The 16,805-nt window shown below is 40.3% G+C and overlaps 1 protein-coding gene across 1 annotated transcript; it reads right to left on the bottom strand.

The window, feature by feature from the left end:
• Positions 1 to 9,802: 9,802 nt before the first annotated feature.
• Positions 9,803 to 12,842, bottom strand: LOC113032206 (free fatty acid receptor 2). Its single transcript, XM_026184949.1, is given in 3 exon segments — positions 9,803 to 10,964; positions 10,966 to 12,195; positions 12,806 to 12,842. Coding segments are annotated over 2 exon segments (1,029 nt in total). The 5' UTR covers positions 11,965 to 12,195; positions 12,806 to 12,842; the 3' UTR covers positions 9,803 to 10,934.
• Positions 12,843 to 16,805: the final 3,963 nt, after the last annotated feature.

Genomic DNA, 16,805 nt, shown 5'->3' with positions numbered 1-16,805 from the left:
TGTGCAACACAATTGAGGCATCTCGCCCACCATGTCTCCCCTAGTCATTAAGTCGCCCACCTCCCATCTCCAGCATAGAAAGAGTCCCATTACTTGGCCTCTCTGAATTACCATCCCACGCCTGGCATTTTCCTTGTCAGTCAACCGAGGGGTAAATATTGGTTGTGGTGCTGAGAACTGACAGGGGAAACTTGGATTTCTTTCACAAGTGACAGCACCAACTGGTGTTTTTGTACTGATTTATACTGCAGTTATGAAACAGGGGGGACACCAGACTGTGGTGAAGTTACAGATGCACCATACACGAGCGTTTTGTGTAAGATGAGCTACAGGCTGGCATACGTGGCATGATATATTGTTGGCACTGGTCAAGTGCTATGTGCATCAAGAGGGAAATAACAGCGTTCAGACTGCAGGAGCCTTCCCTGCAATGTAATGGAAAAGTGTCTCATTGAGAAAGTAATCACAACTTTTACCTGGAGAGTCCACCGTGTATAATTGCAGGAATGACCACACTTGGGTTAGTGTCAAATGTGGAACCCATCTCGCCTTCTTTTTCTCTCTGCAGACTCTCAGTTTCTTTTAATCTTGCTTTCCTCATTTCTTTTTGTGTGGCGATAACCTCTAGAAATGCTCTCCCACCCCTCAGTGCTCCAGGTTTGCCCACTCTGCTGTTGTTGAAATAAATGGTGTGTGTGTGTGTGTGTATGTAAGTGTCCCAAGTGTCAGTGTTCAAGTGTGCATTGTACTCCACGGTGAGCATGAGTAATTTAAGAGCCTTCGCGAGTAGTATGCAGCATGTCTGCATCTGTGTGTGTATACGTGCGTTCTCTTAGCTCCACAGGGCAGGTTGTTTGGTTCGTTCCGATTACACACCTGAATTACAAGTGTGTCTTACATTTTTCATGATCTTATCAATGTAAGGACACGAGACAGAATGAAAAGAACATTTGTCTTCCACCCTGACAGATGTTCAGTGCTGTGAAGCGATGATTATACTTCTTTTTGATTCGTTTACTTGCTGAAGTTGTCTTTTTTCTTTTCCCTTTCTTCTGCTTTTATTTATTTTTGTATTTCTTTCCTTCTATTTTTTTTTTTTCAAAATCCATGAAGTGGAGTTAAAAATGATATCAAGTGGAGGGAGATAAAAAATAAATAAATAAAAATCATTTTTGTTTTTAACAGAACTTTTTGTGTGTGGTTTGTCGCCGGAAGCGGGGCTCTCTGTCGGCCCCTGTGGTTAGAAAGGAGGTGAGGTCAGACAAGTTTTGCTTCAGCTTGCTTTTTTTCTTCCTGCTGAGTACGAAGCATCTGTTTTTGTTGCGTTTGCAGGTTTGTCTCAGAGGCCTTTTTATTTGTTTGTTTGTTTATTTTTAGTAAGCTATCTGACTATCTGGTTAGATGGGACACATTTTCCCGCAAATTATACAAATGTTATTAGTGAGTAATAACTTAATGGTCTGTAGCAATTACCAGCCATTAATATGGAAATTATGGCTGTCGCAGTGTGGTTGGAGGGAATTTCTATTTTGCAGCTACAAATTAGAGACTTATGCACAGGTGGAAACTCTTCACTTGTCCTCCCTTTGTCAATGACAATCATCTGAGGCTCTTATCTTCAATGTCAACGCAGCTTAACATATTCAGTAATGAATTATCAAAAAAAAATGATAATAGCGTTGGGGCTCTAATCTGTTCTAATTACTTTTCAAAAAGCAATATAAGCACCATTCCCTTTGATCTTTTCAGCGAGGAAAACCATCAAGTTGTATTCAACATGTATCCAGTATGTTTTCATGTAACTCTATGCTTAAAAATGCATATATAGTTTCTGCTTAGTTTTTGTCAGTTTTTCTTTTTAAAGAAAGAGTTGGTGAAGTCAGTATTAGAATTTAGAATTGGCAATCTAATACATTAAATAAGTCACTAACTAAGTATAAAGTGCATATATTATAGAAGTGAGCTCATTCATCAACTGTAGGAGCTCAAAGGTGACACTTTGACTAATATGTTCAAGTTTTTACAATGTGCAGCGTTGAGCATCACTGAGTAATAAGCAGTTTCTCACCAACTTTCTGCCTTTCGAAGTCGCTGTCTGAGCTGGGCTGTCTAATTTGAAAGTCAAATCATATGCATTGCAATTTCTGATGTTCCTTTACTTACGAAAAGCAAAGCAATGCTCCTTTAAGTTGCTGTAATGATGGTGTTTTTAGAGTTGACCCTCTAACATTTCGATTAGGTTAATTAAGTTTTAAGCAGGCCCTTTCCCCTCTGCTTGAACTTATATTTTGAACTCTCCCTTTTCCAGCTTTAATGATGATTATTTCACCTAGCATTACATGTTTCCTTCCCTCAGAGGACACAGATATGAATTCATTACACTGCTGCTCATTAGAGCACTGAGGAAATTCATTTTTATCAGCTGCCGCATGAGGAAAAAGTCAAAAAACAAAATCAAAACAAGAGTAATAACACACATATTAGTGCGCTTCAAGCCTTCGACAAGAGGGGAAAATTTGTTGCATGACTGAAATCTCATGCTCGTTACCTTCACATGCAGGTTACAACGTGCTGTTGGATTTCTTTTCTTTTTTATCCTTCAATACTGACACACATATTTTAGAGAGCTGTAGAAATACTGTGTGAGAAACCTGTAGACTAACGATAGATTGCTTAGCGTTGCACTTTCCTGTCAACGTGCAGACAAAGTGCCTGTTTGTTTGCCAAGACACTGACATATGTAGTTTTTCACCCCAGCAGTGTCTGAGATCAGGTTTGTGTTGAAGCATGACCTATTAATGAACTATCACCTCTAACCATAGAGTGCAAAACAAAACAAAAAAAAAGAAAGCTGACACCATCAAATTTTAATGCTCACCGAGCCTTCAGACTTTAAGAGTGCCTGAGAAATAATTTCACCACTCAAGTTTAACAGGGAACAACAGCAGCATGGCAAAATGGCCTCAGCTGTGCTTTTTTCTTTTGCTGGCACACCAAGTACCAGGTCAGTCTGAACATGTGTCTGTTGTGTTAGAAAATGTGTTATTGTTATATCTTTTTATAGCTCCTTTAGCCTGTTACGCATGCACATTCGGTTTTGTTTAACCAGGAATATATTATAATCATTTACTTTTTAGACATTTTAACACCCGTGACAGTGTTCATTAGTAATCGTCAATATTTCTGATGAGACATTATAATAATTGATTATAAAAGCTGCTACAAGTGTGAGAAATCCTTCCATCCTATGCATAAACCAAGGCCCTGGATCCAGAAGAGCATTTAGAACTGAATTAGTTTGCAATATTTTGTCAAGGACATCAAGTGGACGTCTCACAATTTCTAATATTTCAAGTTGATGTGAGTTTATGAAGGTGTAGCTTGAAATGCCCAACCTTGCCCCGTCTTGCTTAGCTACTACTAGACTCCACTTCTAACTCTCTAAATAACAAACAGACACAAGCAGCCAATCACAAAACCTTCCTGCTAAAAGTAATTAATATAAATAATGTGATAAAATTTTGTAGAGTAGGATTTTTGTGGTTGCTGATTTTTTTTACAGCTCTACTGTTGAGTGTTTTACCGCTTATCTTATCGCTTGTATTTCATCATTAAACTTAATGATCGCTGCTCACACTTGGCTATATAAGCAGCTGCTACAAATAAATCTCTTCAAAGCTGGTGAGACCCTTTGTGTTTGAGTGTTTCTGCAGAAGTGTTTTTTTCTATTATCTTTTGTTTTTCTCAGTGGAAGCCATTTAATAAGTTGCGTGTTATAAAAACTTCACTAAACTAAGTAAAGTCACTGTTTGTTTGAGCTTTATGTCTGATCTTCTCTGTCTGGCATATCTCACTCCCAGCTGTCACCCAGGCATACTAAACACACATTTTAAAGTATTTGTAGTTGACCCAGAGGTCTGATCTGCACTTTTTAAAAAGTTGCTTGTATGACACATTGTATTAATGGCTCTGTCTTTAGCGCTGACAGCAACCCCGGAGGGACTGAGGGTTAGGCAGCATCCTCCATCCCTCAGTGTGATGCGGGGTGAGACGGCAACTCTGTCCTGTCATTTCAAAGTTGAATCCCTAAAGTATGGAGTTCAGTGGTTCAAGTCAGAACAGCAGCTCATCTCAAACTCATCCAGGCAAATCGTTGTGGCGAAGAATCAAACTTCCTCCCTGGTGATCACTAACACTACAATTCAGGATTCTGGGTGGTATTACTGCGAGGTGAACGTCCTGAAGAAGGACCCAGAATGGGGCAACGGCACCAAGCTGGTCGTCTTGGGTAAGAAACAAATCGCTGGTTTCAGAAATGAACATGCCCACAATTTATTAGGACCGCTCCGCCCGGGTGATGTTGCCATGCTGGTAATTATGTCTCATTTGTATCTTTTGTACACCGGAGCCACGACGTTCAGTACGAGGCAGCTCGATACAAGCACCGGCAAAAAACATGTATCACCATAAAACGAACGTAAGGGCTCAATCTATAAAAATTCAAGTCATGTGAAATTCCCTCAGAGTTCATCTTTTTGCCTGAGCAGTTTCATGACAGATCTAGAAATAATCACCCCGGCACCATACGCAGTGCCTTGTATCGATCTTGCCCAGGGAATTGAAACTCCCCAGAAAACAAGGCAGGGAGGGATGGCCAAATTATTATGTGGAAATCCTTCATGCGGAAGAAAGCTTCCTTTTGATATTCCCTGATTGCAATGCTGGCTCCACCGAATAAAAATGGATACTGCATGTTTTTTCATTTTCATTTAATTTCTTATTCAAGATTTATTCTGGCGATTTGAAAAATTTTTTTTAATCAGAATGTTATTGATATAAGTCTACTTGTTGTTAGTAATCTACGCAACATTGCTTTCAAATTATATGCAGTTCAAACTGCAATACTGGACATCAGTAGTAGTAATTGATTCAGTGTAGCACTATAGAAGACCCTTTGCAGCATTTATTAATACACGATTTCTTTTACTACTAGCACCACCTTCTGCTCCAAAAATATACCTCCAGATTCCCCCAGAACCACACACCGATCAGTGGGCTCTCCTGTGTCTCACCGGAGGTTTCTACCCCAGTAGACTCACTCTCACCTGGACCTACCAAAGCGCAGCAACCGTTATCGATCACCTCTCAGTCACCAATTGCACCCTTCCTGCTGACAAGCCTCACAGCAACCTGTCTGAACATCCACCCAATGAAGCCCTGCTGTCTTCAGATTTGTTGGTGAACTCTGAGCCTCGGCGCCAGTCGAAGTGTCTCCAGGTGATGGACAACCACAGCCGGGAAATGTATCTCCTCAGTGTTTTTTCTCTCCCAAATAAGCAGTCCTTGAAAACAGGCATAACCTTCACGTGTTGGGTGCAGGACCACCCTGCCATGACAACTGCTCTGACTGCCTCCTTCACTTGGGGTAAATAAGGCAGGAAAATTAATTAATTTCCTAAATATGTTAATCTTATACAGGAGAAAAGTGTCTCAAAGGCAGCTATTGAGATAATGAATGTAGGATTTTCTTTTTTTATATAATTTAAATTCCCTTTTGGTATTTTTTTAATCAAATTGTTATCCTCCCAATGAAAAATGGGACTTTATGCCACAAGTTTTAATTATTTATCTTTGTTTCTGAAAAAATGTGGTTTTTCTTCTGTCGGTTCAGCATGACAGATGGTTCTAAATATTACGATACCTACTGTTTGTTAAGGAGAAGGCTGTCAGGGGCATGAATCACTGCTGTAGCAGATTTAGAGCTCATGTCACAGCACAAACACAGCTCCTAGCTGCTGAATTCATCTAACTTTGACCCAGAATAGGAAAGTGAACTAATTTAAACTACTGAATGAATTAAAATGTTTTAGCTTCAGCCTGTTGTTAGCACTTCACACAACCTTAATTAGATTTTGTTTTTTGTTTTTGAGAATGCAGTGGACTTTTTATGTAAACTATTGATTAGCTGGCAGGTGCCCATTGTTTATTAATGTCACATAATGCTCTTTTTCTGACATCTGATATTTTTCTGACATCTGATAAATGTGGGCTCGGTAATGTCTGTACTTTCAGTTCTGACAAAACCAGCCTGCTTTTTAGCCAATAAACCAAAGACTGTGTTCACTCACTGTCTGTTAGCTTTGTGCTGTTAAGTGTTTGAGGTAGAAGAATTGGGATTTTGAAAGCTTATGCCTGAAGCGTCTAAAAGAGCAGAAAGTAAAATGGATTAGCAGATTTATGTGTAAAAGAACAACAACATATAAAAACACACAGTCAAGAAAACAATGAGCTAAAAGCACAGTTTTTATTAGATGGACATTAGCACTGCAATGTCACCCTCTGGTTTGTGAAGCCCTTGTTTGAAGCCTCTATATTAGCATTTTAGTTTTTTTGTTATTACATATTGTTCTTCTGGAGCCAGAAGTGACCATATTTGGACGACGGAGTGGAATGCTCAGCTATCAACTAACACAGGCTTGATTAGAAAGGTGTATCCATAGGCTGTATGCAGGCAGGCAAAGAAACCTGGTAATCAGTACAACGCCACAAACACAGTTGAGAGGTCCAGCTCAATAATTGAAATTAGCACAGGCGACAGCATCCACCTCTCTACCCTTTCCACTCCTAATTTAATTGTAACAGTGATTTTATTTATTGATTGCTTGTTTTAAAGTTTTTTAACATGAGATTTTTTGAGACAGTATAAAAGGTGGACATAGCTACAATGATGGCGACCGTGGCTCAGGGGGTTGGGAAGCGTATCTGTAACCAGAAGGTCGCCGGTTCGATCCCCGGGCTCTCTGTCCTGGTCGTTGTGTCCTTGGGCAAGACACTTCACCTACCGCCTACTGGTGTTGGCCAGAGGGGCCGATGGCGCGATATGGCAGCCTCGCTTCTGTCAGTCTGCCCCAGGGCAGCTGTGGCTACAACTGTAGCTGCCTCCACCAGTGTATGAATGCGAGAGTGAATGAATAGTGGCATTGTAAAGCGCTTTGGGTGCCTTGAAAAGCGCTATATAAATCCAATCCATTATTATCAGATCAGATGGTAAGTTTGGGCTGTTAATGATTTCTTTGAATTGTTCTTTTTCCAGGGTGGAATGGTTGTACAGCATGCATCTTTAATGACTTTAAAAAAACAAGAATTTGGTGAACAAGTTTATTGCACATATATACACACCCACTAATATTCCCTTTGCAAGTTGCACTTTGAACAGAAACCTTTGGTAGAAAAAACCAGGCTCCTGGTGTAATTGTTGTATGGATATTTGACCGGCCTTCTTGGGAGAATTAGTAGACTTCATTTAACTTGGTTGGTTTCCAGGCAAAAGTCCATTCCAGAAGAAATTTCAAAACAACTTCCAAGAGCTTCTGTTCAAAGAGCTGTGCATAGCATACATAAGAATACAGTTATTCTGATGTGTCAGTAATTCAAGATGATGAGAGGAAATTGGATGGGATGTTCAGGAACAACCCAGAAACCACCAACACTCAGGCCTGCTATGAACTGGAATCTGCTGGAACACCATGTTACTGTCCAGAGTGAAGCCAGTTTTATATCATATTTGACTCAAAGGCTGTCACAGAAAATATTAATGGGGGTGTATGTATATATTTTAGATTTTATGTATAATTTTGACCCTGTGTTAGTTACAGAAAAAACCTTAGACTCAAACCATGACATTCATGCCTGTGATGAGTCAAAGTAAGCTTGTGAGTTTCACTTTTGTTGCCAGCCTCAAGTGGCCAGTTGAGGAACCGCAGCTCTTGCACAGTGGATTTCATTTTTTAGCCCAGGAGACAGTTGCTTCATTTATAGATGCTAAAACATAACCTCACAGGAAAGGTAATTACAGGCTCATGTCATTACTTTAAAAATTTGTTTGAGGAGCTTTAGTTTTTTTATGTATACAGGCCTGTGTCTTATTGTGGTGGGGCGTGGTCTGCGGTGCCGTGCAGGGAGGGTGGACGCAACTGCACGGCATCCTTGATCACGCCCACCTAGTTATAAACACGGGGACTCAGGGGTTGGTGTGTTGTGGTGTGACAAATATTGAATAAAATGGCTCAAACCTATGATCCCTGGACCCTCATTCACACCACACTTATACTTTATCAGTCTGATATTTGTAATGCAGTAGCTCTGCCTACAAAACAAAGATTCATCAGGAGATTTTTTTTATATTCATCACAGGCTCAGAGGGGCTTTAACCACAGGTCCCGTTACTTTGTCAAAGCAGACTTTTTTTTTACTGGAATACCCCAAATCTCTTTTTAATCTTCTTTAGTGATCTATAGGAAAAATCCCTTTAATAAACAATGTCTTCACGAACCACAGGTCCTGACATACTACCCGTCACTTGCTCAGTATTCACTACCACTTCACTCTTAATCTGGGTCACACATTGATCATTCCAAAGCAACAGATTGCCTGCAATACTGCATACTTGAACAAATTAATGATTTTCTCCAATCAATCCTTACACACCTCTCCTCCCAGGGAGGAGGAGAACGTCCGTCAGCCAAAGCCAGCTCGACCTCCTTGATTTAAATCTGTCACGCTCAATAACATGATAAGTCGGTGCTAATCAGTGTTTATTTTCTTCTTTTTTTTACAGATGCCCCACCTAATGAGCTGATTTTATACTTGAACATTGCAAAGATGTGTTTCCTCTCTGCAACGACTGTTTGGTTTTTATTGAATGGTAAGAGTAATTCTGTTTAGCATTGCATGTAGTTGTTAAAAAAAATGTTTTTAATTTTTGTGATCATCAATTTTCTCAATCGTGTGCCACACAGCAGTCAGAAATATCTGGGCGAGGGGAAAATGAAATCTGCCACGTGAGTACTGTATTCTTCAGCCTTTGACAAACGCACATAAGCACACACACACACACACACACACACACACACACACACACACACACACACACACACACACACACACACACACACACACACACACACACACACACAAGGCTGATTTTCTTATTGTTTTATCCCTGTAACCTATCACACATCATTAAGGAAAAGTCAACAGTGATGCAATAACCAAATATTGTGTTCCAGGAAAGACAAAATGAAAAAGGAGAAAGGATTGCCGGCTGTTCAGCTGAGCTCTTCTCATCAGACCAACCTTTTACAAACAACATTCAACTCATCAGGAAAAGAAAAAACAATTATCAGTGAATGACGTGCATAGGTCCGTCTCACTTTTTCATGTGAAAAATTCTCCAGATTTTAAACCACATCTGTATGCATGTATATTCTGCTGTGCTCTTTCATAGTGTATAATCTGTAATCGCTGATGTGTACAAGTGACTCATCCCTGTAACTTTTTATCCTATGGCATGCTGACTCGCAGATTTTTGGATTTGTGCGTCGTGTCAATGGCTGTTAACCCACACGTCTTAGTCATTCACTGGGGTCTGTTTGTCAAAATGAATGATTCATGCACGATCCACCTGTCAAACAGATACAGTGATCGGCTCAACCTCTGTGCAGGCCTAATCCTCGCTAAATAGGATTACAGCCGATGCCAGCGCTTGCTTGTGTGATAGCATTGTTTATGTTTGCAGCGTGTGGGGTGAGATCTTGATTCACTTTTTGGAGGAAGTTCATTTTAAATTTAGACCTGCCCACACTGCCAAGAATAAAAAAAAAACAAATACTGGCAGAAATGATAAACATTGAACAGCTGAGTGAGCTGATGGATCTTCAGTATAATCAGATTAGTGACATCAAAAATCAAAGAGGCAGCTCAGTAAGCTTTCTATTACTCATCCTGCTTTTATGTGTAAATACATAAAATGTGCATAAAAACATTTACATATGATATCACTGATATGCCGATGGCAACTGTTGATCACTTGATGCAAGCGGTCTTTACGGGCATTTTTCATATTTCTCATCCCCCTTCTTTCCAAAACAAATTAGTCCTTATCTCTTTTCTTCCACTCACTCATACGCACACAATCACCTCGTACCTGTCTGCTGCCAATGTTAAGGTTATTAATTAACTCAATTTATTATTGTACAGTTTGTTTATGAAAATAATGTTTGTGCGGTTTGCTTTTGCTTCCATCAGTCCTTTCTTCCTTTTCCCGTCATTTACACTCACACGTGTGTGTCCACACAAACACTGTTTACACCTGCTGGCGTGGTTTCTTTACAAAATAATGCATGAGTCAGACATCATGCAAAATGTATAATCTTATTTGAATATGAAAATAAGCTTTATTTATGTGTTATTATATTATTACAACCCCCGTTATGCATATATATGTGTACATTCATACATCTCTCTTTCTTTATATATCCCATATAAATATAAGAACAGCCATCATCTTACAAATGCAAACATATGTACAATTACAAAGCGAACTGCTCTCTATTTTCAGCATGCTTGTATCTGCATGAAGATGCCACACATTTTCTCTTTCTTCTGCTACTTCTTCTTCAACCACCACTGCTTGACACATAATGACCGTATTGTTGCAAGCAATATCCTGTTCACGACTAAGGATGTTGGTTGGAACATTTAATCTCCAATTGCAGAGAGATGACGTGCAACGCTGTTGCTTAGATATTCATTTTGTTACAGTCTCTGCTGCGATGCTCCACAACACCTGCCTGCATTTAAGGGTCTCTGTACTTCTCTTACACTATGCGAGAAATGTTGTTATGTCCTGGTGACAGTTCAAAGTAGGCTGTCTCTGAGGTTTTACCCGATGCGCTGCATACAAAATTGGCATGGCGTGCTTAGGAAGACTGAAGGTTACCTGTCTTGTCTCATTTCCAAAAAGGAATGTCATCAAACAAAAATACACTGCACTGTATAAAGCCAAGTCATTTTCTCACATGTGTAAACATTAACATGGCATTAATTTTCTGCTCCCAGGGATGAAGAAATAAGACAACAGTAAAGGCAGCCGCTTACAGGTCCCTTTCTGTCAGCTCAGATAGCATTGATCTCCTCTTGCGTGTGTTCCTTATCTTGTGCAGTCTTGGTAATTCCCCCGCACAAGGCCTGGAGCAGGTGACAAGACATGCACCTCTGGAGACGGCTTTTAACCCCTTCCATCACACTACTCACATTCCCTCTCACAGCAGAGGAAGAAAAGTAGAAAATAAGAGGGTCTAGACAGGCATTGAAGGTGCTGCACAGCAGGGCCTTGTCTCTCCACGCCGGACTTTTCTTGTTTATAAAACCAATGATGTGTGAGACGTTGTAGGGTCCAAAACATAGAGCAAACACCACCAGGGTTCCCAAAGCCATGCCCATGGCTCGGATGCGCCGGCGCCGGTCAATGTGTTGCAGCTTTGAGAGAATTCTGATGAAGTTGATGTAGCAAAAACTAGAAATCAGGAAAGGGATGCAGAAAAGCACCACACAAAGCTCCAGGCGCACAGGCAGGAGGACGTTCAGCTGAGACTCGGTGAAGTTCTCATAGCATTGTTTTCTGCTATCGCTGCTAGGGTGAGCTGAGGCGTTGAGGCGTTCAGTGGGGATAAAGGGCACGATAAACACGATACTAAGTTGGGCGGTGGAGAAAATCCAGAAGAAAATGCTGGCAGCTACAGCATACACAGGTCGCCGCTTCAGAGTGTGCCGAATGGGGAAAGCCACACCCAAGTAGCGCTCTACACTGACTGCAGTGAGGAAAAAGGTGCTGTTGTAGATGGTCATGTAGAAGATAAAGCCAGACAGCGGACAGAGGGCATAGGGCATGTTCCACATCATGTCGTTCATTGCTTCCTGCATCTTGAAGGGCAGGAAGATGAGGAAGAGGAGGTCGGAAATGGTCAGGTTGAGGAGCAGGATGTCAATCGGGGTGGGTTTCTGCCTTACTTTCTTACAAAAAGTGTAGAAAGCCAATATATTGGCCGGGAAGCCCAGCACAAAGGTAATGACGTAGACAGAGAGACAAAGTGCTGTGTGGCACCGCTGCGTGGTGGGCTCCATGTGAATCTTTCAACTCGGTCAAGAATTGAGATGTGTCACATTATATCCCCGACCCCGGGGATGAATAGACTGCAGAACAAGGAGGTTTTATCTGTGGGGCAGCACCGACCACAGAAGACGAAGGCTTCTTATTGGCTCAGTGTCCTGGAACAAACCCAACGAGACAGAGCAGTTTTTCTGTCCCCACCAATAAACCACAGCTCATCGTTTCCTCCAGGGCTTTGAGCTCTGCTGATAAGAAAGAATGAAAAGAGATTACCACACAGCACAGCAAACTATTTTAAACTATGAGTATAAAATTGACACTTCATTTGAAAATGTGCTGTTCATACAATAAATGTTTTTCCTACAAAAAAAGGTAGGAGGCATCCCAAAGTATGCTGTAATTCTGTTTTTTCTATATTCCTTCTTAATTTTCTTCCACATCACTACTTCAGAGTTGATTGTGGCTGTGTATTATCTCTTAATGAGAAGACAGTGTTTTAACCCGGCACACGAGTTTGTATACAAACCATAATACTGTGTTATTGCTTGTTCCTTGTTGTAAATACAGTGCAGCAGTGCTTTTATCATTAAGTCCCAGCCCTTGTTCTTACTGTATACACAAATACTGGACATGTTGTGAAAATGATAACCCTCATAAACTTAATGAGTTAACTACACGAGGGAAATTAGCGTCTCAAAGCTTTACTTTGCCACGACTTTTACAACACAGTTCTATCTGTATCTGTTTCCTGCATCATCGTATAAAGGAAATAGAAAGTCAAGACAGCGTAAGGAAAGTTTTATAATCTATAAATCAACCTATTGGAGGAATATTAAAATGAAACTAGTTTCTTACCCTTTATGGGGCAACGTCCATCGAGTGAATATCTGTGTCAGACGCTCAGCTCTTATAGTCCAGTGTCTGAGAAGAGGAACTATTTTTTTCTAACTATTCTCTATAGTGCTGTGATGAAACTAAAGATTTTACACCAATTTAAGCAACTCGGACAAGTCCACAGTGACAATTTTTGTCAGCTCACAAATCCTCACTCCTGCAACAGACTTCCCATTCTTGGCATTTTTCATGAGCAGCGTGGCTTACCTCCTAGTGCGTCTTCCTTGCTGTTTTGTTTGATCACCTCTGCGCACCTTACCTCCAAGCTGCTGTCTCTTGGCACATCCCCCTATTTACCTGTTAATCTAAACATCCAGTGCAGATAATAGAAATGACTATTAGTGAGATATTGCTGCAATTTATCTCCCACTCTCGCCAAACATGGTTTCCCTGGTAACAACTGGCCTTTTTTTCAGCATGAGCGGTACAGACGGACTCCGTCAGGCTGTTTGATCGTAGGTTTTCTTTACTATATTTAGTCATCAATGCCCAATGCTTCTTTACATTTGCCTCTTTAATATGAGTCAGTGGAGATAAGCATTGGTCAAGGGAGATGGCCCAGTGACAGAGCGGTCCCTCCTTTTACAGCATGTGGTGAGAACAGCAATGTGGATGATGTTGTTTGAATAGTCATATACTGCACACAGTAATAAAAAAATCTAATAACCCGTGGCTGACTTGAAGACTGGAAAGGCTTTACTTTTAGAGATAATTCTGTATCCTGCTGCAGCTCAAAAACACTCTGAGATATCAGAGGTCAGAGGCCCTTTTTTTGTATTTATCACCTGCTGCTTGACCCTGCTCTACCATCCAAGAGCAGGGTCAAGTTTAAATTGAACAGGTTTAAATGGAGAAGACTGGTTTATTTCAGAAGCAGAGACGTGAGCTTTGGAAGTTAAAATGACTCAAAGGTGAACAAAGATTTCTTTTGATGTTGCTTAATGTATGTAAATCACTCTGAGGCGGTTTCACTTGTGCTTAAATGCCTGACTCCAACGTTTGACTTTTGGGTATTTTGTCTGACCTAACTTCATGTTAGTTATTTATCCCTTTACCAGGTCAGTTACGTCTTGGTGATGCTATTGATCCCATTTAAAAGCCTCCTTTCAACTTCCGTACACCCCAGGCAACGACCAAACAAACAATGTGTGCGGTTCACGCAGTGCAGTTATTTCAACAGACAGACACACTGTGTTGCACAAGCTGTTGTGTCCCGCTGCGTGAGCTGATTTTACAGAGTGACATCACGTAGTTTCTAAGATTCTATCTGTCCAAAAAGTTTACTGTAACACTTTGTGGTGTTTCATCATTGGAGGACAATTTGACTTGGTGAACAAATCAAATCAAATCCAGGAACAAATTTTTAAAAAAAAAATTGGTTTCATTTTTCATTTTCTTATTTTATATTTTATTCTCTCCTGTCCTATAAAATGAAATCATATTCAGATTATTATTTATTATATTACAGTTGCTGTCACTACCAATGGAAAAAGTGTTGTAACAGAAACCTTGCCAGGGTGTCATTGAACTTTCTCTTATTTTGATCATAGCTTTGAGTACAATAATGAGTTTCATCATTCTTAGCAGAAAGAGGAAGATAGGGGACTTAAAAAATATTCCCAAAATTAAATTTCTCAACATTAAGATCTTAGTGAGTTTTCAAATCCACACAGATGATGACAAAATTCTGGTGGTCAAATACTGATCTGATTTTACTTCCTTAATCGTCTTAAAATTACTTAACTGGAGTTCAAGTATTGGAATTTCAGGAGTAGGACCACGCCTCCATAAACGCTCCTTCCGGTTCTCTTCTACATAAGTTCCCCCTGTTCTACAAGCTGTTCATTCTTGTTTACATTACCCTCCCTCCCCTTTTCAATTCTTTAACTTCTTCACTTCTATTTAGTAGATGGGGATCTGCCAGGCCCGGGAGCTGCTGCCGGTATCCTTCGAGGCGTTCCCCAAACCGCAGCTCAATTCATGTCCAAATCATTCACCTTTACCTACTAAAATGCTGTTAAACCTAAAATAAGGACGTGGGCCCAGCTATTGAAATGAGTCCTGAAATACTTGCATCACTTGCATACTACCATATATGTTTTATGGAAACATTAGATTAGATGAAACTTAGGTTCCTCCAGGAAACACAGCAGAATGTGAGCAGAAATATACCATATATACAGTTTCACTTTAACTTAACCCAAAACTCAAGACAAACATCAGCCAGTAATTCATTGACTACAATTTTAGAATTATAATCCAATACAGCACAATTTCAGTTTAAGAGGTTTGTGTCTTACCTTTTAGCAGCGCCCTTTGTAGTCAAACGAACCACCGGGATCGTCTGTCCACCTCCTGGCCTCCAGGTTCTCCCTGAACACCTCCAAAAACACCTTTATTGCCTCAGCCAAACTGTCACGAGTTCGAAAATGTTGAGCAATGAAACAAACCAACAGAGGCCCAGGAGAGTGCAATCAAACAATGAGTTTATTAGTACACACGCAGGAGAAGAAGTATCACATCAGCACACGTCTCGTGCTAAGAATACACTTGAAAATGATTTTATAACATCAGGGTTAACGCGTCCTTCTTGCGTCGATTACAGATCAAATACATCGATTACAGTAAATGGTACATCTTAGATGGCTAAAAACAGACACAGAAGTTCCTCCTTCTATAACACCTTCCGTACATGGCAATAAATTTCAAGCCTAGATGGTCTCTAAGGGCTTGTCCTTTTCTTAACTGGTCTTCTGTCATCTGTTACTAAGTAAACTGAAATGCAGTTAGAAGAAATGAATTTCGGGCCTTTGGCCTGGCAGGCTTCTGGATTATATGTGTGTTGTAAGCGTGTATGCCGTCTATCCTTCTATGCTCCAAGTCACCCACACAATAGATTGTGAAGACATAGTGCTTCACAAAGCTTAAAACCTTCTTTAATAGACTGAGCAGCAACACTGAATGAGCACAAACATGCATGTGTATAAAATAATCATAGCTGCACCTGTAATAAAAGGTTAACGTGGTGGCAATAGCTTTAATAAACATCTTTAATGCAATATCAAGGCTGTAGGATATATTATTAATGCAATGTTAATAATGCAGGTTATATTCTAGCAGTAAAATAATTTCTGTATCTCCACAATACACATATACACAAATACACATATATAAATACAGAGTATATAATAGGGATAAATATAATAAATAGGAATAAGAATACCAGAGAACTGCACATTTCAACTATTGTGAGTCTATTGCACCGTTATATATTAAAAAATATATATATTGCACAGTGAAAAAGGCACTACAGCGCTCTCTTTGTCCCCGTTTCCCCTCCCTCTCCCCTCCAGCGAGGAGTTAAACAGTTTCATGGCGTTTGGGACAAAGTCTTTAAGTCTGTTGGTTCTTGACTTTGGGAGAAGCAACCTGTCACTTAACAGGCTCCTCTGGTTGTTTATGGCTGTGTGCAGAGGATGCCCAGCATTGTCAATAATGTCCAACTTAATGTCGTCTTCTCTGCCACTGTCACCAGAGTGTCCAGCTTCATGCCAACCACAGAGCCAGCCTTCCTGATTAGTTTTTCCAGCCTGGACACTTCCTTCTTTGCTGTGCTGCCCCCCAGCACACCACAGCATAGAACATATACACTATACTACTGTACTCCAAAGAAAACTACATACTTTATTAGGTACACCTCGTGGGACCCCGTTTTGTCTTCAAACTGCTTTAATTCTTCATGTCAGAGGTTCAACAAGGTGCTAGAAACATTTCTCTGAGATTTGGTCCATTTTTACAAGATAGCATCAGCAGATTTGCCAGCTGCTCATCCATGATGTGAATCTCCCGTTCCACCACATCCCAAAGGTGCTCTATTAGATTTAGATCTGGTGATTGTGGAGACCATTTGAGTGCAGTGAACTAATTTTCATGTCCAAGAAACCAGCTTGAGATGAAGAGC

The sequence above is a fragment of the Astatotilapia calliptera genome, chromosome 11 (genome assembly GCF_900246225.1).
Source record: "Astatotilapia calliptera chromosome 11, fAstCal1.2, whole genome shotgun sequence".
Lineage (NCBI taxonomy): Eukaryota > Metazoa > Chordata > Actinopteri > Cichliformes > Cichlidae > Astatotilapia > Astatotilapia calliptera.
The sequence above is the reverse complement of the archived record's forward strand: the minus strand, read 5'-3'. Positions and strand labels throughout refer to the sequence as shown.